We start from the raw sequence: 23,709 nt of genomic DNA, 5'->3' as shown, positions 1-23,709 counted from the left end.
CTACATTTACATATCTGATGACTCAATATGTGCAATGCATCTTTTTTTCCTCAAGGTGGCACTGTTTGATACACAATGACGTGACGTTTCACTCATAATTACAGTAGGCATAAAACAAATGAATATCATCAGCAAAAATTGAAGTGGTTTGAATGGCTTTACTGCAGAGCAATTACTATACTACGCAATGAAATATAAATGTCACTGTCATTTGATGCTGGATGTGGTGAATAAGCTGCTTCTAGGTGTTATATCTAAGCCAATGAGCCATTATTTGGAACCTCAATGAAACAGATTTAAAAATACGTGAGCGGAAACACAGAAAGAACTGCTTTGAAAGAACTAGAAGAAATAACTGCAAGCATACTTTGCAAGTGAGAGGAAACATGCAATATGGATGCAGACAAACTCATGAAGACAATCATTCAAAAATGCTGTGCTACCATCCTTTATAACTAAGAGTAACAAAGACAAAATCATTTAATAGAAAAAATGTTGTATGTTAAATGTTAAGTTTATAATATGCATAGTTGATCGCTAAATTTAGGGGCTGTGTGTGCTATTGGCCTACAGACTGATTTACACCACGTGAATTCATTAATTTATCCTGAAAGAAATGGAAGTGACATGAGTGCCTGCAAGAGGGAGAAAAATTGAGTAGCCTATTTTCCTTTTGCACCAAACTTCAAACCTTTAAAAATAAGCAGGTTTACATTTTTAACCCATCATTTTGATCGGATTTAAGTTATATTTAAGATTAACTTTAATCCTGTTGCACCATAACTTTAAACTCCGATTTAAATCTCAATTATCAATTATGTAACATCATTCTCTACCCTCTCCCTCCTTCATTTTTTAAAGTTAGACATCAACTTTATTAGTATTCCTCACTTTATTAATTATAAACAATATAACAAGAAAAAAATAGTAAAATATAAAATAATTATGTAAATGTGTAAGTATTTTTTCCTGCGCAACTACATTTACATAGCTGATGACTCAATATGTGCAATGCATCTTTTTTTCCTCAAGGTGGCACTGTTTGATACACAATAATGACGTGACGTTTCACTCATAATTACAGTAGGCATAAAACAAATGAATATATTTTTTATAGTTTTTTGCTATTGCAGCAGTTAAAGATCCATCCGTGCTGTATATATAGGTCCGGGTCGCTAGACCAGAATATGTATTAATGATTGGCAAAACATTCATGCATTTAAGGTTTAAATAGAAAAAAATGCACATGCAATTAAAATATGTAACTGATCGAACAAAAACTGTGGAGATCTGACAAAAACAGGTCTCAGAGAGGTGTTTATTACAAATAAAAATGAAAATTAAAGCACGTCGAGTTGGCAGAGTGCGAGGGTCGTGGCGGGATGCGGACCCATCACTCATGGTGCACCTCGGTGTCGGACAAACAAAAGAAGTGAGGAATATTTAACAGCAGCGGTCACAGTGATGAAGAGGCGAGCGTGACTCGAGTCCACACCCCTGAGAATTCATATATACAGATATGAAAACTGTACCTTTAAATTTGTACCACATAAACTGATGCATATTGGCCTGGTTATTCATAAGTGAATTAAGAAATATTAACGGTTTATTGATAGCTAACATTATTTCATCTCATTTTGTAGAATCATCTTTTTTTTGCATTTTAGCATTATATATTTCACATTATATTTACTGAAATAATTGTAAACAAATGATAAATTACATTTCTAAAGCAAATTAAACTTAAGTTTAAGTTTATAATAATAAACCGATTTATATTTTAGATAACTTCTTGATTCTGTAATCCTATTATGGCATTTCCAGGAATAAAGAAATAGTTTGAAACAATGTTTTTGTTTAGAACAAAAAGCAAGTAAATACTTTATCCAACAGTGTACTTAGTATCATATATTCTCAAATAAAGACTAGACATTGCTAGTTGTAGATAAAGTACACAGAAATACTAAATGAAAACATGTTGATTGTGATAACTCTTCACTCTAAACCGCACCTCAGTGCTGACTTTTTGTAGTTTTAACAGAGGCTGAAGGTATAGTTTTAAAAATCATCATTTACTCACCATCATGTAATTTCTGTAGAACATTGGATCCAAACAACCTTGGGCCCTTTTGACTTTAATTGTTGTATAGACAAGTCACAACTGAGACATTTTACAAAACTTCCTTTGTGTTTCACAGAGGAAAGAAAGTGAAAATTCTGTCAGCATCAGGGTGTTGACAGTGATGACAGAATAATTTTTTTTAAAGGCAAATGATCCCTTTAATGTCATAGTTTGTCCAAAATGTTAATAGTTTATAGTTTTGGTGACCAAAAAAGTATTTGTGTCTCCTGGCAGTACGACAGTTGCTCAATAATGGAGTCAGTCCAGACTTGTTCAACGAGGACGGGCTCACTGCACTTCATCAGGTACATGCTCATCAACAAATACAGGCTACAAAACATCAGCTCATTTTAATCCGTTTCATGTTGTAACCCTAAATACACAAAATCAGAACTCTCTGAAGTGTAGTCCTCAATAGACTTACCTCAATGTCACAGTACTCCCATAATGGCAGTGCTATAAATGAGCTAAAAAAACTAAGCTAAACAATTTCAAAAGGGTTTCACTTTGTTTTCTGTTATCTAAACTAAAATACAGCACACGATTATATTGGTAGACTACTCAGTCAGTTAGTTTGTTATTGGATGACCTTTCGATTAGTTGATCATCTTGTCACAATCCCTACTTTTGAATCATGTTCTCCACAGACAGTAATTCAGATAGCTCTTGTGGTTCTCTGCAGAGCTGCATAGATGATTTTTTGGATATAGCACGCTGTCTTCTGGATGCGGGTGCAAACGTGAATGCGTGTGACAGTGAGCTGTGGACCCCTTTACATGCGGCGGCCACCTGCGGACACACTGACCTCGTGCAGCTGCTGATAGAAGCGTGAGTCTCAATTTATAATTCATTCATTGTGCTGATCTTACTGCTTTGTCATACACTACTTTTATTCTTGTATAAATACATAAACTTATATATAAACTTTTATTGCTGTATAAATAGTGTGTAACTTGTGATACAGACTGTCTGAATTCATGTGTTCAGGGGTGCAGATTTGTTGGCGGTGAATGCAGATGGAAATATGCCATATGATCTGTGTGAGGATGAGGCTACGCTAGAGCTCATAGAGATGATCATGGCAGAGGAGGGTGAGAGTTGCTTATAATATACCTACTATTGAGTTAATCAAACCTCTTATGAGCAGTGCTGAGGAAAGTTGCTTTTAAAAGATATATTATTTCAATGCTCCTGACAAACAGTAACTTGTCTTTTTATGGACAGTAATTCATAAGGTACTTCTTATATTTGCTTTTAAAGTGCATGTTAGTACACTAGATTAATTCTCTAGAGAGGGCTTCTCTCTTTTTCATTTTAAAATACCTTTTCACAATTTTTGTTGTTGTCATTATTACGTTGGGCACACCTAGTTTCACTGTGTAACCAGTAGGGGTACACGTATTCGTACCGAAAATTTTAGGTACGGTCTTTCGGTTCGGTACGCATGTGCACTGAACAAAACATTCAATTTTTTTCAGAAAATTCAGACAATAAATGCCGTTTTGACGCTCTTTGTTGTGGCGAGACAGATTGCTGTGCGAGTGAGCATGATAAACCCTTAATCTTTACAACTAGTTTTAATGTGAAATAAGCATGAATGAACTTCTCATGTAATCGTTAATTAGTGTTTCAATTGTGGAAAGATGTCAAAAAACAGCTTGTAAACAAAATGTCATGTAGCATTTAATTTACCTCAGGCAAGTCATCAGTATCTACAGCTCGTTAAGTTTAGAGAAGAGCATTTTGAGAAATATTAGACTATATACTTCATTATATTTTACTTTAGGCTACCTGTTAGTGATGTCTTAATTATTTAATGTATGTTTAAATAAGTCTTTTATGAAACAAGTTATGACAGCCACTGTGTAAGTGATTTATAGCCTATTTCAACAACAAATAGAAATTGTATAATTTAGAAGTTAATTTAAAAACTGCATTATGTGCAATTTACATGTTTGCATAAAATATTTTAATCTGAGTGTTGATTATTATAGTTACAAATAAATATTAAGTGAATTTTGGGCTCTGTTGTTAATTGTAAGCTTATATAAAAGGGCTTCCTCCCTATAATTTAGTTAGTTTGACTAAACTAACTTTTATTTAATTTGACTAAAGTCAAATGAAAACTATTATACTACTATCTATTGAATTTAAAATGACTGAATCGGTGAGACTATGTTAAAGATGTTATGTTTATTTAAAAATATATGCTAGCATAATTTTATTCTGTCCATTTATATTATTATGTATGGTTATATTGACAAATTATAACACTTAACTGAGAAGAATAACAGTGAATTAAACCGTAATGCAACTGAAAGAATAACCAAAATGTACAGCATGTAATGAACATAAACCAACAGCATGCACAATACTAACACAAATCTCTAGTAATAAAACAAGTACATTAGTTTCAGAAGCATTATTTTTAACCAATTAACAAAACATTTAAAATTCTATATATTTACTAAAATATATATATATATCTGATCTTATTCTTTTTTTTTTGGCTCTAGACTATGATTCCATTTAGTTGGAGGATATTAAACTTTTCTTTTTTTTTTTTTTTCAATTTTAGTTCAGTGAATGATGCCCAGTTTTTCCTTGAAACAAAGTTGGCAAGTATATGATGCTTAGTGATTTAAAATCTTGTTTTAAAAGTCTTGTAGTGTATTTTAGTCTTAACAAGGATGCCAAGATATCAGAACTAATTATCAGTGAAAATGTTGGCGGAAAATCCAATATTCCAGTATCACAGAAATATTAATAATTACATTTCAGAGTTATCGGCCAGTAATATATCAGTCGCTGATATATTGTGCACCTCTGTATAAAAATGAGGATAGCCATGAACAAAGACTGTGATGTCTACAGATATGAAAACAGTATATTTTCTTGACGAAACTTTCCCCCCGGTTTCACATACAAGTCTTAAACCCAATCCCAGACTAAAATGTAAGTCTTAGCTGTTTCAACTGAAAAACTTGCACTGATTGATCTTTGTCAATGCCTTTATTATGTCTCAAGATGCACACCAGTAATGTTTTTTTCTAAGGCATGTTTATGAAAATTACTTAAATGTCCTAATTGAACTATGGCCTAATCCTGGCTTAGTCTAAGCCCTGTCTGTGAAATCAGGCCTTTAACTGCTAAATTAAAGTAATTGTGCATTAGCTTTACTCATGATGCATTAACATGATGAATTACCGAACTTGCAGTTCAGTAAGTGAGTCGTATGCTGATTAAGTAGCTCCTCACTGATTTAGTGAAAAATTTGTCAGATTGATTCAAAGCTGTAACTCCTGAGACTGTGGGAACAAATAAATAAAGAACCGATTCCCAAGAGTCTTATCTCGGCGTGCAGCCCATGAGGAACGCTGCTGCTGAAAAGAGATGCAGATAAAAACTCTGCTGTGAATATTAAATACAAGTAATGTAGCCGTGAGAACTATCATAAATGTATTTGTATAATTACACTTCTAGGACTTACATGCTGTAATATTACATTTCAGAAAATTTTAATTTCTGTATTGAGTAGACAGGTGGAAGAAAGACACATTTATGTCAAGGGCAAATTTTTTTTATACAAATCTATAAAGGAAATAAGTGGTTTGACACAAACACTTGCTATTATCAATATGTTTGTATTTAGGGATTACTCAGGAGAGAATTGATGAATGTCGCGGCGCCAAGGAGAGCGCAATGTTGTCTGACCTTCAGGAGCTGGTTGCAAGTGGAGCTGATCTGAATGTGAAGGACGAGCTGGGGGCCACTCTGGTAAGACATAGCAGTGCAGGTAGCCAGGACGATCATCTATAATGTTACCAAAACTGAAGATCTTGTGTTTTCTCTGTGTAGCTGCATGTAGCAGCTGCTAATGGATACATGTCAGTAGGGGAGCTGTTGCTGGAGCACAGAATATCTCCTAACGACAGGGACGCTGATGGGTGGACGCCACTCCATGCTGCTGCCTGCTGGGGACAGGTGATTACTGACACACAAGAGGGTTTAGTGCATGAAAACAAATTTATCACATTTACAGTTCTGTGAAAAAGAAAGGACACCCTATTGAATTCCATGGTTTTCCGTATCGGGACATAATAAAAAAAATCATCTGGTCCTTGGCAGGTCTTATAATTTGGAAAATAAAACCTCAGATGAAAACAACACACAAAATATCACCACATGTCATCATTAATTTAACAAAAAATAGGCCTGTATGCAAAAGCCCTTACTGTTAACATGGGAATTAAGTGGGTAAGTAACGGTCAAGCACTACTAATAAAATGCATTTAATTAACTGATCATCAGCAAGTGTGAACACCTCTATAAAAGCAGAAGTTTTAGCAGTTTGCTGGTCTGGAGCCTTCAGGTGTGTGTTAAAGGGGTCATATGATGCAATTAAAATTTTTCAAAGGTGACTGCTGATGATGAGAGTGCAAAGCCATGCTTCACAGCTTGTGACAGTTGTATTCAAAATGAAGTCTAATAATAAAGAACATCTGTAAAGTTGCAAAGACTAAAGTCTCGTATCCAAAGAGATATTCTGTATAAAAGTTAAGTCAACCACGCCTACCTAAAACGGCTCATTCTAACACGCCCCCACATGTCTATGTCATGATGTGGGAAGATTTGCATAACGCCGCCCAAATGTTCACGCAAAAAAAGAAGGCGTAACTTTTATTCTCGCTGTAGTATTGTTGTTGCGCCATGTCGTGAAGGTGCTGTGTGTTTCGTTGTGAAAGCAAAACTACTTTGCTTGGCCTTCCAAAAGAGGACGATATCCGCTTTGTCATGCCTAGAGCTGATCCGTGCTGGTCGCTGAGGAAATACTTCAACTTCGCACTATGGATTGCCGAATCGGCTTTCACCGTGGACGAAGCGGAGTCCAGCCCGTGGTCATTACATGCTCCTTCGTTGAATCCGTCGGCCGCACCGTTCTCAAGCCCGCCGGCCTCCGCTCACTCAAGCCCGCTATGTGTAAGACGCTGTGTGTTTCGTTGTGAAAGCGAAACTACTTTGTTTGGCCTTCCAAAAGAGGACACGACTAGAAATCAGAGGTTAAGTTGTATTTACAACACTGTTCCAGAACATTTCAACCCAAATATTCAGATGTGTGCAGCGCATTTTATGGAGGACTGTTTCCTGGGAGAGTAGACTACAATGCCGTCTGTTCTGACTCACAGACTGTAAGTAAGTTTTCATATTTAAAGGATTTGCCACTGATGATTCAAACACAGGTTTTGAGCAGTGTGGAGTAGCGCTTGTTGTTTGCCATTTCTCTGATCACAAATGCAGACATGTTTTTATGTTTACGCGGCGCGATGCAACGCAACGCGTAAAAAGACAGTATAAGTCAATAAAGTCATTATAATCCGTAATTGTGTCCCCACTGGATGCAACAAATGCCTCATTTATAATGGGTTTTAATGTTTTTGTCTCGTCGCTTCGGCCGGGACACGACATCACAATATGGTAAGGGGCGTAACATTTCCGTCACACGCTTCAGGTATTCGGCCAAATAACAACTCACTGGATAGCTGGCCAATCAGAGCACACCTCGCTTTTCAGACCGATGAGCTTTGTAAAAATCTACGCGTTTCAGAAAGGCGGGGCATAGAGGAGAAACAATAATGTACAGTATGTGGAAAATAATGTGTTTTTTTAACCTTAAACTGCATAAACACATTTCATTACACAAAATAATGTTCTTTTTAGCAACATCATATGACCCCTTTAACACAATGCCAAGGAGTTAAGACATCAGCAATGATCTTAGAGAAGCAATTGTTGCTGCCATCAATCTGGGAAGAGTGACACGGCCATTTCCAGACAATTTGAAGTCCATCATTCTACAGTGAGGAAGATTATTCAAAGTGGAAGACATTCAAAACAGACACCAATCCTAACAGGAGTGGACATCCAAGGAAATTCTCCCCAAGATCAGACTGTACAATACTCAAGACAACTCAAGAACTACACCAGGAACTACTCTACAGGCCGCAGTTAACATGTTAAATGATAAAGTTCATGACAGTACAATTAGAAACATACCAGACAAGTATGGCATGTTTGGAAGGCTTGCCAGAAGAAAGCCTCTTCTCCCTAAAAAGAACAGGGAAGCATGGTTTAGGTTAGCAAATTTGCATCTGAACAAACCTTAAGACTTTGAGAAAAATGTCCTTTGAACAGATGAAACCAAAGTTGAGATGTTTGGCCATAATGTACAGCATTCACCACATTTGGTGAAAACCTAAAGAGCATATCAGCACAAACAACTCATCCCAAAAGATGCACATGCTGGTGGACGGCTGATGATTTTGGTCTTGTTTTGTAGCCACAGAATCTGGACGCCTCACAGTCGAGTCGACCATGAACTCCTCTGTATACCAAAGTATTCTACAATGATCCCAAATACACCAGCAAATCTACAACAGAACGGCTGAAAATAAAAAATCAAGGTGTTGCAATAGTCCAGTCAAAGTCCATAACGCATCCTGACTAAAATGCTGTGGAAAGAGCTGTGCATAAACAAATGCCTCAATAAACTGGAGCAACATTGTAAAGAAGAGTGAGCCAAAATTCCTCGAGCGATTTGAGAGACTGATAAAGGCAAACAGAAAATGATTATTTTAAGTTATCGCTGCTAAAAGTGGATCTACAGGCAATTGAATCATAGGGTGTCCTTAGTTTGTCACCTATGGCTTTTCCACATTGGCTTTATTTTTGTTAAATAAATAATGACACTGTGTGATATGTCATGTGATGTTGTTCATCTGAGGTTTTATTTTCCAAATTTTAGGACCTGCCAAGGAGCAGGTATTTTTTTATATCCTGATACAGAAAACCATGTAATTAAATAGGGTGTCCTTTCTTTTTCACATGACTGTATTGTCTTGCATGTTACTGGTCTTATTTTTGTGCAGCACATTAGCAGCCACCTTCATTGATGGTGTTGCTGAGCTGCTCTTTGACTAAATTTGTTACATTGATGATGTACTGTATGTTGTACAGGTATACATGTCTCATACTGTAACACTAGGTAAAAGACCCTTGCATAGCTACTTTAGGGGGTGAAAAAACAAATGCTGTGTGAATTCCTTTAATTATACATACGGTTATAACACAGTAATAAATCTCAGAAATTAACACAGTATTTTTTTCCATCCAATTTATTTATTTATTTATTCCAATTTTGGAAATTGTACCAGAAATGTTTATGACGGCTAGGGGACATATATAGTTTTTGGTTTAATAAAACAAAATGGACAACTGTCTAGAATGAGAGAATGATAAACTCTTATATATAATTTTTTTTTTATAAATCTCCTGCCCCATTTAATAAGTAATAAATGGTACACTTAGTAATAGTAAACATTTAATAGACTTTAATCCATAAAGAAGTTAGTTGGCAAAAACATTATTAATGTTGATTCCTTAGTCATTTTGTCTTTCTTCACTTTTAGATCCAGATGGTGGAGCTGCTGGTAGCTAATGGTGCAAATTTAAATGCCAAGTCTGAGCTGGATGAGATGCCTCTTGGTATGACACATCCTAAAGGTTTGATCAGTAGTAACTTGACTGGAGGCATCACAATTCTTTTTATTTTGTAGATGTGTGCACTGATGAGGAGGTCCGGACCAAAATGATGGAGCTGAAACAAAAACACGATGCCATCATGAAGGGTCAGGACAAACACAAAAACACATTGCAGAAACGAGTGTCCAGCACGGGCAGCAGAGGGTGAGTGCTGATGAAGAGAGTGCAAAGCCACGCTTCACAGCTGGTGACAGTTGTATTAAAAATGAAGTCCAATATATTATCTCTCTTTAGGTTTATTAAAAAGCTGTTACTACAGCAAAGAAGTAATTGTTTTTAAAAATCCTTTGTTTGCACAAGGAGTCTTGACAACAGCCAATGGGTAGGTTTCTTGAAGCATTTTGGAGACGTTGCCACAGTTCTTCTGGATTTAGTTTGTCTCAGTTTGTTCTGTTTCTTCATGTCACTCCAGACAGACTGGATGATGATGAGATCAGATCTCTGTGTGGAGCACTGGCTGTTGTCAAAAATCTCACTGGATTATTACAATTAATGGCAAAATGAATGTTTGGAAATGTAAACTGATATTTCCTACTGACACACTACAACAAAAGATAGAAATGACTGACTTAAACCCACTTTTAGCTGGTGAAAATACTATTTTTCTAATAATTTTGGCCACCACTGTATGTTGATGCATGGCAGAAAAGCACACATGAAAAACATTCCAGAACATGATTTTCCATTGTAAAACATACTTTTAAATTCTCAGAATTCAAAATGTATGTATACAATGCAACAGCACAAACTATGAGGGACAAAATGACATTTCTTTTGAGATTTAAGATGTAAGTGGGGATGGCAAAGATTCTGAAAGGCTACTATACAAGCCACCATGGCTTGACTGTAAATAGTTACTTCAGAATGATGATACACACCAGAATACATGAGAAATGTAAAATTCAAAATCTATTGAAACAGCAATGAGTGAACAGTTCCTCTGTCAGAGTGATTGTTTCTTTTGCTTTGAGCATCTGGGGCTAATGCAATACATATATAATGTGTCCTGTTTAATTTTATTTTTAGGAGGTTTATTTCATGGGACGTCTCAACTTTGACCAATGTACATATTAACACGGCCAGCATCTATTATGAAACACTCACAAAACAACTTTTTCTTTGACAGCTTTGTGAATATATTGAAACATGTTTGGTCAAAAATACAGTGCTAGAGATCAGTGCTTTGCTCACTTGCAGTAATCATGGTAATTGTGATCTTAATATACAATTAAGTGTAATAATATGAAAAAAATGGTGTCTGACCTCTCTTCTTTGTGTGCTTTGCGTTTACAGTAAAGTAGTGAGGCGCACCAGTGTGAATGAGCGCAGCAGTCTGTACCGCAGAGAGCATCAGAAGGAAGCCAAAGTGTGGCAGGAGAGAGGAAGACAGACAGATGCCCTGGATGATGATGAAGACAGACAGACTGATGCTGAACTGAACCTGCACGCTGCACTGGTGAGAAATTGGCTTAAAAACATTTAATCTCCATTAAGTGTTTGAAACCTTCTGAAATATGACAGATTGGAAATACAAATGAAATATTTTCCCATTTTAAAAAAATCTTACATTAAAGCTGTGGTGTGCACTTTCTGCATTGCCAGTGACACCAGTCAGCAGAATAATACTAGTAATAATAATACATTTAATTTTATATACCATTTGTTTGCACAAGGAGTCTTGACAACAGCCAATGCTCCACACAGAGATCTGATCTCATCATCATCCAGTCTGTCTGGAGTGACATGAAGAAACAGAACAAACTGAGACAAACTAAATCCAGAAGAACTGTGGCAACGTCTCCAAAATGCTTCAAGAAACCTACCTGCAAAGCTACCTGAAAAACTATGCGCAAGTGCACCTAGGGCAAAAGCTGCTTTAAACGCTAAGGATGGTCACGCCAAATGTTGATTTAATTTAGTTAATAGAAGTTAATTGATAAAGAAATGAATGTTTATGACATTATTTTTGACAGCATTTTTACACAAGTGCCTAAAACTTTTAACCGTACTGTAGGTTTGCAGGTAGGTTTCTTGAAGCATCTTGGAGATGCTGCCACAGTTCTTCTGGATTTAGTCTGTCTCAGTTTGTCCTGTTTCTTCATGTCATTCCAGACAGATTGGATGATGATGATGAGATCAGATCTCTGTGTGGAGCACTGGCTGTTGTCAAAAATCTCACTGGATTATTACAATTAATGGCAAAATGAATGTTTGGAAATGTAAACTGATATTTCCTACTGACACACTACAACAAAAGATAGAAATGACTGACTTAAACCCACTTTTAGCTGGTGAAAATACTATTTTTCTAATAATTTTGGCCACCACTGTATGTTGATGCATGGCAGAAAAGCACACATGAAAAACATTCCAGAACATGATTTTCCATTGTAAAACATACTTTTAAATTCTCAGAATTCAAAATGTATGTATACAATGCAACAGCACAAACTATGAGGGACAAAATGACATTTCTTTTGAGATTTAAGATGTAAGTGGGGATGGCAAAGATTCTGAAAGGCTACTATACAAGCCACCATGGCTTGACTGTAAATAGTTACTTCAGAATGATGATACACACCAGAATACATGAGAAATGTAAAATTCAAAATCTATTGAAACAGCAATGAGTGAACAGTTCCTCTGTCAGAGTGATTGTTTCTTTTGCTTTGAGCATCTGGAGCTAATGCAATACATATATAATGTGTCCTGTTTAATTTTATTTTTAGGAGGTTTATTTCATGGGACGTCTCAACTTTGACCAATGTACATATTAACACGGCCAGCATCTATTATGAAACACTCACAAAACAACTTTTTCTTTGACAGCTTTGTGAATATATTGAAACATGTTTGGTCAAAAATACAGTGCTAGAGATCAGTGCTTTGCTCACTTGCAGTAATCATGGTAATTGTGATCTTAATATACAATTAAGTGTAATAATATGAAAAAAATGGTGTCTGACCTCTCTTCTTTGTGTGCTTTGCGTTTACAGTAAAGTAGTGAGGCGCACCAGTGTGAATGAGCGCAGCAGTCTGTACCGCAGAGAGCATCAGAAGGAAGCCAAAGTGTGGCAGGAGAGAGGAAGACAGACAGATGCCCTGGATGATGATGAAGACAGACAGACTGATGCTGAACTGAACCTGCACGCTGCACTGGTGAGAAATTGGCTTAAAAACATTTAATCTCCATTAAGTGTTTGAAACCTTCTGAAATATGACAGATTGGAAATACAAATGAAATATTTTCCCATTTTAAAAAAATCTTACATTAAAGCTGTGGTGTGCACTTTCTGCATTGCCAGTGACACCAGTCAGCAGAATAATACTAGTAATAATAATACATTTAATTTTATATACCAGCTTTATACAGGTTTCCCACGCTTCTTGAAAGTACTTGAATTTCAGACATATGGATTCAAGGCCTGGAAAGTACTTGAAAACAAACATAGGTCCTTGAAAGTGCTTGAATTAAATTCGAAATAAATTTTGTATATGCAGGGATTAAAGTTTTCCATCGCTATGACGGATTTCCGTTAATTGGAAAAAAAAATGAGGGGAAAAGAAACATGTAGCGCATTGTTGTTGTTCAGCCGGCACACCAAAAATCATCCCCGCTGCTGCAGCTTCTCAGTGACAACTGACGCCGCTTGCATTATTCACAGTCAGGTTTTTAGCAGAGAACACAGAGCAGGACTTGAATTTCGGCGCGGGATTGCGGCTATTAATAACAATTCTACACATTCCCGCAGGTTCCGCACTTATAACGCGATGACAGATGAAGGAATGTATCATTTGCACGTGCTTTTGAGTCTTGAGAACTCACTTGCGCGCTCTCATTTTCTGTGCACCCACAGATCGTGATAAGGAGAGTGACAGCTTTGAATAGTTAAGGAAGTTTGCAAATGTGATATTTATTTAATACAACAGTTCAGTAAACAAGTACTGCCTGATTTTGCTCTGTTTCTTTATAACGAAAATAGTTCCAAATATAGTAACCACTCAGCCGCTTCGCATATCTAAAAGCAAACACAGCTGAGTTTTGTTCATTCAATGAAAGTGCGTTTTTGAACGAATCTAGTGAGTCAGTGATTCATGATTACACATTCATAAAGACAGTCACTTGCTTCATTCCTGAATTAATCAGCCGTTCGAACGAATCAATTGAATGAATGATTCAATGATAAAATCAGACTTGCCGCCACCTGCTGGCGGATTTAGTAGAATTTTTAGCATATCATTTCAGTTATTTAAATCATTTAATATTTCTGTATTCAAAATTTTATATTTAAAACATTTATCTCCACATAAATGTATGAATTTAATTGCACTCATGCCACCTCTGAGCCTCATTAAACGTCTGAAAATGTACCTTCAAGCCACTTTTGTGTTCTTCTGTGCCACCTCTGTAGTACAAATACATTTTTTATTAATACAAATTTCATATGATTGGTAACCTATTTGTCTTATTCTACTTCCTATTATAGTGTTTTAAATATACATTTAAAAAAGCTTATAAACATAAATTTTTTAATTTGACAGATGAAAATGATGTCATTACAAAGGTAAAAAGAAAATACCCCTGTAAGTCACTTTGAGTCAAATGTCACCTCGTATTAGGAAGGCTAATTTTTGATCCAAATTTTTTATTATTGATCAGAAGGGGATCCTAAATGTTTTAAATTAGGAGGACAAGCTCTCCTAATTAGAAGAAGAAAAAATTGCCTTTAAACTGTGTGTGAGACAGGTATGGCTGTGGAATGGGGTTTGGCTGAGAAAAATTTTTGTCAAAATATTTTTTTTTGCTTTAACCCCCGTTTATGGCGCTATTTCAAAACTTGTCCTATATGTTCAGTCAAAGACAGAACGAAACGGCACTAATGATTGGGGGTGGAGATGGGGTAGCGCGAAAAAAAACTTGGCTTGTGTGTTGATGCGCAGCCAAGAGCCCTGAGCAGGACAGTTTTCTTAAGCCCGCTCCTGCCAAATTTCTGACCATTACTGCCCACTCCCACAACGTGTGTGTCCCGCTCCTGCAAACATTCTAATATTGTATATAATTTTCGCACATCAGGGAACCGCTATCGATATGCGGTGTATTGAAATCGCATTTGAATGAGTGCTCGCTGTTCACTTTCACTTTCGATTTTGCGATCACGCACACTCTGTGTAAAAGGAGCACATCTTACAGTGCGTGCATAATTATTAGGCACTTTGATATTCTGATCATATTTTTTTTCCAAGCACATTTTACTAATTCTAAACCACATCAATTTTAATAACTACTATTATTTTCGTATTTAATCATTTAGAAGTGATCTTATAATTGTCCATGAAGGCTGGAAATGAAAAACTCCTAATTAAGGTGTGCAGAATTATTAGGCTGGTTTTCTTTTACGGATGAAATGAGCCAAAAAAGAGATTTAACTCAGACTGAGAAGTAAAAAATTATTAAATCCCCATGAGAAATATTAAAAACTAATGCAATACAGAAATTTCAAAGTTAAGGGGCATGACCATTGGTCAGCAAAATGCTCATTGGGTCAGTGGGGTCAGAAAAAAACAGGTGGAGAAGAAAAGATGCATGTTAACTGCAAAAGAATTAAGAATTAATGTGATGAATTAAGTGTCAAACCATCAGGAACCTTTTAGTCTCCAGTGCCACTATTTTCCAGAACTGCAACCTTGAGTCTCCAGAATTGCAAGGTGTCAGGTTCTCAGAGACTTTGCTTGGGTAAAAAATCCTAAAAAATTACCCCTACTTAATAAGAATATAATTCTGAAGTGTTGTGAAATACATGAAGACTATTTTATAGTAAGTAAGTTTTATTTATAGAGCACATTTAAAATTCAGCGTTACACTGACCAAAGTGCTGAACAAAACCAATAATAAAATACAGTAAATTCTAAAATAAAGTAAAATAAAAAAAAACAATAATAAAAAAAATTATAATATCGGCAATAACAACAATTTCACATTCAATTAATAGCCCGGAAAGGCAAGAAAGTAAAAATGTGTCTTAAGTCTGGACTTGAAAATAGAAACAGAAGAATCACTCCTAATGTCAGGTGGCAACTGATTCCACAAACGTGGAGCAGCGACTGCAAAGGCTCTGTCTCCTTTTAATTTAAGTCGTGACCGAGGGACATGAGCTTTATTAGCGGATCTGAGAGACTTCGGCATTGAATGCAAATAAATAAGATCAGAAATATAAGATGGGGCTTGTCCATTAAGAGCTTTGAAAACAATAAGTAAAATCTTAAACTGAATTCTAAAAAAGACAGGAAGCCAATGAAGGGACGCTAAAACTGGAGAAATATGTTTGCGTTTTTTCGTGCCGGTTAACAATCTACCCGCCACGTTCTGAACCATCTGCAGCCGTGCCAATGAAGATTGTGGAAGACCAACATATAACGAATTACAATAATCCAGGCGTGATGTGATAAAAGCATGAATGACTTTTTCCAGATTGGAAAGGACAGTGTTGATTTAAGCTTCGAGATGATCCTCAGCTGATAATAACTATTTTTAACAACTGAGCTAATTTGTTTTTCAAGACAAAGCTCTGAGTCAAAGATAACACCTAGATTTTTTACATGAGACTTAACATATGGAGTGAGGTTTTCTAAGTTCCCAACAACAGAATTTCTAGTTTTAGAGGGACCAAAGAGAATCACCTCAGTTTTATCATTGTTGAGCTGCAGGAAGTTATTTGACATCCAGCATTTTATATCCTCAAGACAGTCGATGAGAGGCTGCAGAGAATCTCGAGATTTTAATGGAAGATACAGCTGAGAATCATGTGCATAAAAATGAAAAGAGATTTTATATTTCCTTATGATATCACCAAGTGGAAGCATATACAGATTAAAGAGTAATGGACCCAAAATGGACCCCTGAGGGACCCCATAGAGAAGAGAGGCAGATGATGAGATAAACTGGCCAACAGACACTGAAAATGACCTGGATTTCAGATACGACTTAAACCAGCTAAGTGCTGTACCCTTTATGCCCAACCAATATGTTCAAGGCGTGACAGAAGGATATTATGATCAACTGTATCAAAGGCAGCACTAAGATCCAATAAAACCAAAACTGCATTATCACCAGAGTCAACCGAGAGTAGCAAATCATTCATCACTTTTAACAAAGCTGTTTCAGTACTGTGGTGGGTAGTGAAACCTGATTGAAAAGGTTTAAGTATATGAGTTGATTTAAAAAAAGGAAAGTAATTGTGACAACTCTTTCCAGAACTTTTGAAAGAAATGGGAGTTTTGAAATAGGACGATAGTTATTCAAGCAATTAATATCGGCATTGGGTTTTTTAAGCAATGGCTGGACAACTGCATGCTTCAAAAACGCAGGGACAGTGCCAGAAAATAAGCAATAATTAATAATTACTTGAATACTAGGACCAATTGTATCAAAAGCAACTTTAAAAAAGTCAGAGGGAACAGCATCATAAGTTGAATTTGAAGATTTCGTCTGCATCACTAATTCCCTTAACTCGGAGAGAGACACCGGCTGAAAGCTGCACAAGGTAGCAGAAGAAACTGAACAGTCGACCAAAGAGCTAGAACAAAGAGGAACAAATGCCAGCAATATTTTCAATACAAAATCTCAAAAATCTCTCACAAATATCTGGTGATTGTTCAACTTCATATGAGATGCGAGGATTAATTATTGAATTTATAGTGCTAAATAAGATTTTAGGGGTATGAGAATGTTTATTGATAATATCAGAAAAGGATTTAGCTCTAGCTATTTTTGCTGCCTTCTGAAAGTTCTCCAGGAATTCTTTAAAAATGTCAACAGAGACAGTAAGATGATCTTTTTTTCCATCGCCGCTATGCTTTTCGACAAATCTGTCTAAACGAACGAATGGAGTCATCCAGCCATGGTTGTGATTTAAATTTTGGACATTTATATTTCATGGGAGCTATAAAATCCAGGATATCTGAACAGGAAGAATTAAAGAGAGAAATTAGATCATCTGGACTTGAGGAATGTTCAGCAGCAACTGAAATTGCTGTGGACACTTCATTACTATGATACATATCTGAAAACTGATTAGCAATGAGAGAGTTGATGCAACGAGAATAAAAACCTGTAGTTTTTATAGTATCCAAAAAGCTAGATAGGGTGACATTAAATACAATGGGCTTATGATCTGAAAAGCAAGCATCTTCAATGTTTATGTTATCAATGGAAAACCCATAAGACATGATAAGGTCCAGGGTGTGGCCAAGTACATGTGTACCCCTATCAACATGCTGAATAAAACCAAAAGAATCTAAAACATGGATAAACTCAGCAACCATGGGCTTTCCAGGACAGCAAACGTGAATATTAAAATCACCTAAAATTAACAGACGATCATATGATGTGATAATATGAGAAACAAATTCAGAAAGCTCTTTTATAAAATGTTTATCTGGCTTTGGGGGCCTGTAGACCAAAACACAGAATAGCGGAGTGGTAGCAGAATCTATCAGAACACATTGAGATTAAAAAGTGGTAAAGTTCCCAACAGAGACAGTCCGAGATTTTAGATATAGGCTTTATGGACAGATAAGTTGAGAGTGACTCTTGAAGGACCAGCACCACATCCTCTTGTACCACTGTTAGAAGAATTTATCTTCCAGAATCTGGCAGTAAATTTTAGGGGCTCGTTTTTGTCAGTCTCTGGAAGACAGACTTTTCAGGATAGGAGATGGACTAAAAATGAACTCCCAAAACTTACTGCAACATGGAGCTAAGGAGAAAAATTTAGAACTTAAAAAATAGGACTTTCTGTTTGCTTTTAAACTGTAAACGCTTTTCACAATTTTTTTTTTACATTTCTTTTCTTTATTTTTTTTTGCAGATTTGCACGTTCATGAAATATTTTCAAAAAATACTGACGTTTTGAGCAGCTGCATTCCTCTAGGTCAGGGGTAGGCAAGTTCGGTCCTAGAGAGCCGCAGTCCTGCAGAGTTTAGCTCCAACCCTAATCAAACACACCTGAACAAGCTAAGCAATGTCTTCAGGATTACTAAGGCTATAGGCAGGTGAGTTTTTTTTCAGGGTTGGAGCTGAACTCTGCAGGACTGCGGCTCTCTAGGACCGAACTTGCCTACCCCTGCTCTAGGTCAAAGATGAAAAAAATGGACTTACAATAAAAAGTAATTTACAAAATTATTTTGACTTGAGTTTATTTATTAATGAGTAACAACTCTTTTGAGTGAATGTGCAAATTTTTAACGTTAACAGGTTTTACCATGTTATTACAACATTTAACCACTTTTTATTAATTTAAAAATTGAGAAATTCTTTCAAATTTAAATCTTGTACAAGAACTACAGCAAAAACCAGGTTGATGCATATTTTATCAATATCTTAAAAACTGAATTTGAAAATTACCAATACAGACAATGGATTTCATTAAATTCCTTTGAACACAACTGCTCAAAACGGTCTAAATTTATGAAACCTACACATTCAAAACACTGTTACTCTGAAAGTTTTAATGTAAATGCTAAGTGTAAGTGAACTGTTAAGTAATGTAAGGTCTTTCGTGACACTACATATGCTGAGGTGTGAATTTGATAGGTGCTTGATGTAAAATAAATGGTGCTTTAAAAAGTCCTTGAATCTGGTGTTCATGAAAGAGTGGGAACCCTGTACTAGAGAATTGTGAAGTGTGACATAAAATACCTCTGTAAATAAATACTATTTAAATTCACGTCTCGCACACTTTAATGTCCTTTGTATGGAACATATACACTCGCTTCGAACTGGAATCATGGCGGTCTAAATTTATGAAACCTACACATTCAAAACACTGTTACTCTGAAAGTTTTAATGTAAATGCTAAGTGTAAGTGAACTGTTAAGTAATGTAAGGTCTTTCGTGACACTACATATGCTGAGGTGTGAATTTGATAGGTGCTTGATGTAAAATAAATGGTGCTTTAAAAAGTCCTTGAATCTGGTGTTCATGAAAGAGTGGGAACCCTGTTTATAGCAAACTTCTCAAGGTGCTTACACACAAAACAGAAGAACATTAAAACAAATGTAAACATGCATAGAAAAAGATTAAAAGTAAGTAAAGTCTATCCTAAAAAAATAGGTCTTAAGCCCCGTTCACACCAAGAACGATAACTATAAAGATAACGATATTAGCGTTCACACCAGCAAACGATATCGTCTGTTTATTCTAAGTGCACATGCATCTGCTGCTTTAAATTCTTGAGCTCGCTATAGCAGGATGGATTCTGATTGGCTGTCAATGTTTGTATCGTTCATCAGCTGGAAAAAATCGTTCTGAAAGCGATTTCAACAAAATCGTTTCTCTGTGCCTTTATCGTTATAGTTGTGGTGTGGAGACTGCTATTCTTTAATATTGAGAACGATTTTTAGAACGATATCTTTATCGTTATCTTTATAGTTATTGTGCTTGGTGTGAACAGGGCTTAAAAGTCTGTGTGAACCGGAAGTTGCTGCCGACTTTATTTCAGTGTGACCGTTCCAACTTAAACAAAATTTTGAATAGAGAGTGGGGTTTTATTTTAGTGCTCCTCCTCTCTGTCTCTCACTCATAGCAGCCTAACGGTTGGAGATTACCAAGACAAACAAATTTTTTTTCAGTTAATTAACTCGCACTTATTAATTGTTTACCTCAAGATTAGCAATGTGCGCTAAGTAAAAAAAGTCTGTTTTGATTTCATGAGGACTTTTAAGAAAAAATTTAAATAAATGAAGATACTCGGCTTCTCTAATATGAGTAGGGATATTGTAGTTAAAAAATATTGGCGGATAGGGTTTATTGTGTTTGTTCGGCTCTTTTTCTTTGTTTTCCTGCCCTAAATATGTGGACCTCTGAACTTGGTTCTATTCAACCAAGATTGTCCCATATGCCACCCAAAACTTGCATACGTAGACACGTCTACCCAACATTAGGTTTCTGCAAGATTCCCCATTCTGTCAAACATATTTTATTGTGCTTGGTGTGAACAGGGCTTAAAAGTCTGTGTGAACCGGAAGTTGCTGCCGACTTTATTTCAGTGTGACCGTTCCAACTTAAACAAAATTTTGAATAGAGAGTGGGGTTTTATTTTAGTGCTCCTCCTCTCTGTCTCTCACTCATAGCAGCCTAACGGTTGGAGATTACCAAGACAAACAAAAAAATTTTTTCAGTTAATTAACTCGCACTTATTAATTGTTTACCTCAAGATTAGCAATGTGCGCTAAGTAAAAAAAGTCTGTTTTGATTTCATGAGGACTTTTAAGAAAAAATTTAAATAAATGAAGATACTCGGCTTCTCTAATATGAGTAGGGATATTGTAGTTAAAAAATATTGGCGGATAGGGTTTATTGTGTTTGTTCGGCTCTTTTTCTTTGTTTTCCTGCCCTAAATATGTGGACCTCTGAACTTGGTTCTATTCAACCAAGATTGTCCCATATGCCACCCAAAACTTGCATACGTAGACACGTCTACCCAACATTAGGTTTCTGCAAGATTCCCCATTCTGTCAAACATATTTTATTGGACTGTCCTGCTTTTAATGTATATAGAAAACTATTTTATGAAGTGAACTGAAAGAGTTATTTATTATAATTTTGCCAGAAAATGTTTTAGAAATTTTATCATGTTAATGTAAAAAATCGTGTGTAATATAACTTGTGCTTTTTTGTTTGCTGGTTTTTATTGTATTTGTTATACTTGTGTTTTTTTAATTGTTTTTGCCATGAAAATAGCCTAACATGCTGACATGGGATTAAATAAAAAATATTAAATAAAAATATACTACTACTACTACTACCCAACATTAGGTGGCTCTAAAAGAAATTTATTTTTGCTAACAACTCCAAAACCTTCTCCTGTTTACAATATTTTTGATATCTCATAGATAGATATCCCATTGTTATATGGATTTAAGTTTCCATTTGTATGTTTAAATTTTTATAAACTTGAATTTATCCTCGGCTTGGCATACTTAGGAATGTATCATTGATTTATTATGTAGATTGATTTATTATATCATTGCTGTGTATTACGTAGACATACATCCAACAAAAGCTTATCAGAAGAGTTTTGATCCATTTAATAATTTAACCAATGTGGGCCCAAATATTTGTGCATGTGGCCCATAATGACAAATTAGCTTATGTCTTATGAACACAATGTTCAAACTTCACTAAGCTTGGTGCAAATGGACAAAAGTAAATTCTGAGGAAATGTGCCAAATTTCATAAATTTCCATTGCTAGGGGGGAGTGGTAAAACTAAAGAATAACCCTATGTGTACAGTGTGTTGGCAGAAATACAACTGTACAGTATACACATGATCAAAAGCATCTTTTGTTTTTTAATGTACACAAGTTTCAGTTTTTGATATTTTCCATTTTCCAACTGCTGAAAATTGCTGCTTGTGGCTATATTGAGTTTAATGGTTTTGCAAAGAGTAGAATGAGCGTGTAAAGCACACACTTAATTTTGTGTTGTTGAGAGCCTCAATCATGTTTTTGTGTCTTATATGTACAGATGTGACTTGGTCATCCTTGCTGAATTTTGTTGTATTTTCTTGTCCCTTCTTTGGTTTAGGTGTCTGGCTCTAATGCAACCCCTGTTCCTCCATTAGAGGTCGGCGAGGTGGAAAATGGAGCTCAAGTTTTGGGGAACGGCAGCATGGCTTCGTTTTCTTCCTCACTTCCAGGAGAACTCCAGGGCGGGGGCCGCATGGATCGCAGCGCCTCTTATCAGCTCACTCCAGCTTCGGCTGCTGCTGGCGGGGACAACATGAGCAGAGAGAGATCTCACCACACGCTTGCAGATCTCAAACGCCAGAGAGCAGCAGCTAAACTGCAGAAACATCCAGCACCTCCGATACCCCTGTCTGCAGACCCTCCGGATGAGGTCGTTCCTGAAGGACCCCAGGGACCGCTGGAGCCCCCTGAATCAGTACAACAGGATGTGTCCCCCAGTGCAGTGTACTTTACCCAAGCTAGTGGAGATCCACCTCTGCTGAAGCTGAGAGCACCAGAAGAAGACACAACTAATACGAAAGAGCCATGCTGTGGACTCATGTAGAAGCAGTGGACGAACATGTTTAGTTTCATGTGATTGTGCAGTTCCTGTGTACTACGTGGACAAACTAGAATTATAAGGCAGGTATGTGGAAATGGGTTTTGTGTCCAAGTCACGCTTTCGCTCACAATGGCACATAGACAGATTGAAGTCACGTTTTCAACACTAACATGAATAATTGCACCAAACATTTGATGATGGACTATGTTGCTTTCTGAATGGATAACACAAGAAATCAGAAAAAAGAAGACCAAAGCACCCACATTTAGATAATTTCCTTGATTTAATTGCATTATTGCAGTATTTCAATCTTTTAAGATCATATCATTTTATTTTAATTAGTTGTTATGGTCATTAAAGTTCAATACATAGAGAAAAAAACTGACACTGAGCACTTTACTTGACCAAACTTTCAGCAATCTTCATAACTTTGATGAATATACATGTAGACGTATACTGATCACAAAAAAGCACATTTGAATTGCGCTGATCAAAATAAAGTTGCATTTCATTCACAGTTCTGCTGTAATCTTACAACTAGCATGCTTACTCTTGTTCTTTATTCACACCTGGTGGCACCATTTCATAATGCTTACTGCTTTCAACAAACTCGTATCCCAGCATCTGTCTATTTGTTTATTGCCTTTGAGATTGAACTTAAGCTAATTGTAATGTAAATAAATTATTAAAAATATATATTTATTTTATAAAAAGATGCACAGAGGTGTGTGTACCTTTTAGATTGTTTTTCTTCTAACCTTCTCAATTACATTTTTTCCCCCCACATTTTTATTTTGTTCGTCACACTTTGTTGTAATGCATCAATAGAAACAATAAAACCAAAATGAAAAATACAGTAAATACTTCTTGGTCTGAATACCCTCTGTCAGTTTGGTGTAGAAAATCTCAATTTCAAACA

General features: G+C 36.0%; 1 protein-coding gene across 1 annotated transcript; it reads left to right on the top strand.

Moving 5' to 3' along the window:
• Positions 1 to 1,333: 1,333 nt before the first annotated feature.
• Positions 1,334 to 23,651, top strand: LOC107551825 (protein phosphatase 1 regulatory subunit 16A-like). The gene is made up of 10 exons (XM_016233577.1): positions 1,334 to 1,412; positions 2,357 to 2,427; positions 2,805 to 2,950; positions 3,110 to 3,213; positions 5,775 to 5,899; positions 5,981 to 6,106; positions 9,589 to 9,664; positions 9,736 to 9,865; positions 11,015 to 11,177; positions 22,308 to 23,651. The coding sequence occupies exons 1-10, from the start codon at positions 1,334 to 1,336 to the stop codon at positions 22,791 to 22,793; spliced, it is 1,506 nt and encodes a 501-aa protein (XP_016089063.1). The 3' UTR covers positions 22,794 to 23,651.
• The last annotated feature ends 58 nt before the right edge of the window (positions 23,652 to 23,709 follow it).

This window comes from Sinocyclocheilus grahami, unplaced genomic scaffold, assembly GCF_001515645.1.
Source record: "Sinocyclocheilus grahami isolate Dianchi unplaced genomic scaffold, SAMN03320097.WGS_v1.1 scaffold435.1, whole genome shotgun sequence".
In the NCBI taxonomy this organism is placed as follows: domain Eukaryota; kingdom Metazoa; phylum Chordata; class Actinopteri; order Cypriniformes; family Cyprinidae; genus Sinocyclocheilus; species Sinocyclocheilus grahami.
The sequence above is the reverse complement of the archived record's forward strand: the minus strand, read 5'-3'. Positions and strand labels throughout refer to the sequence as shown.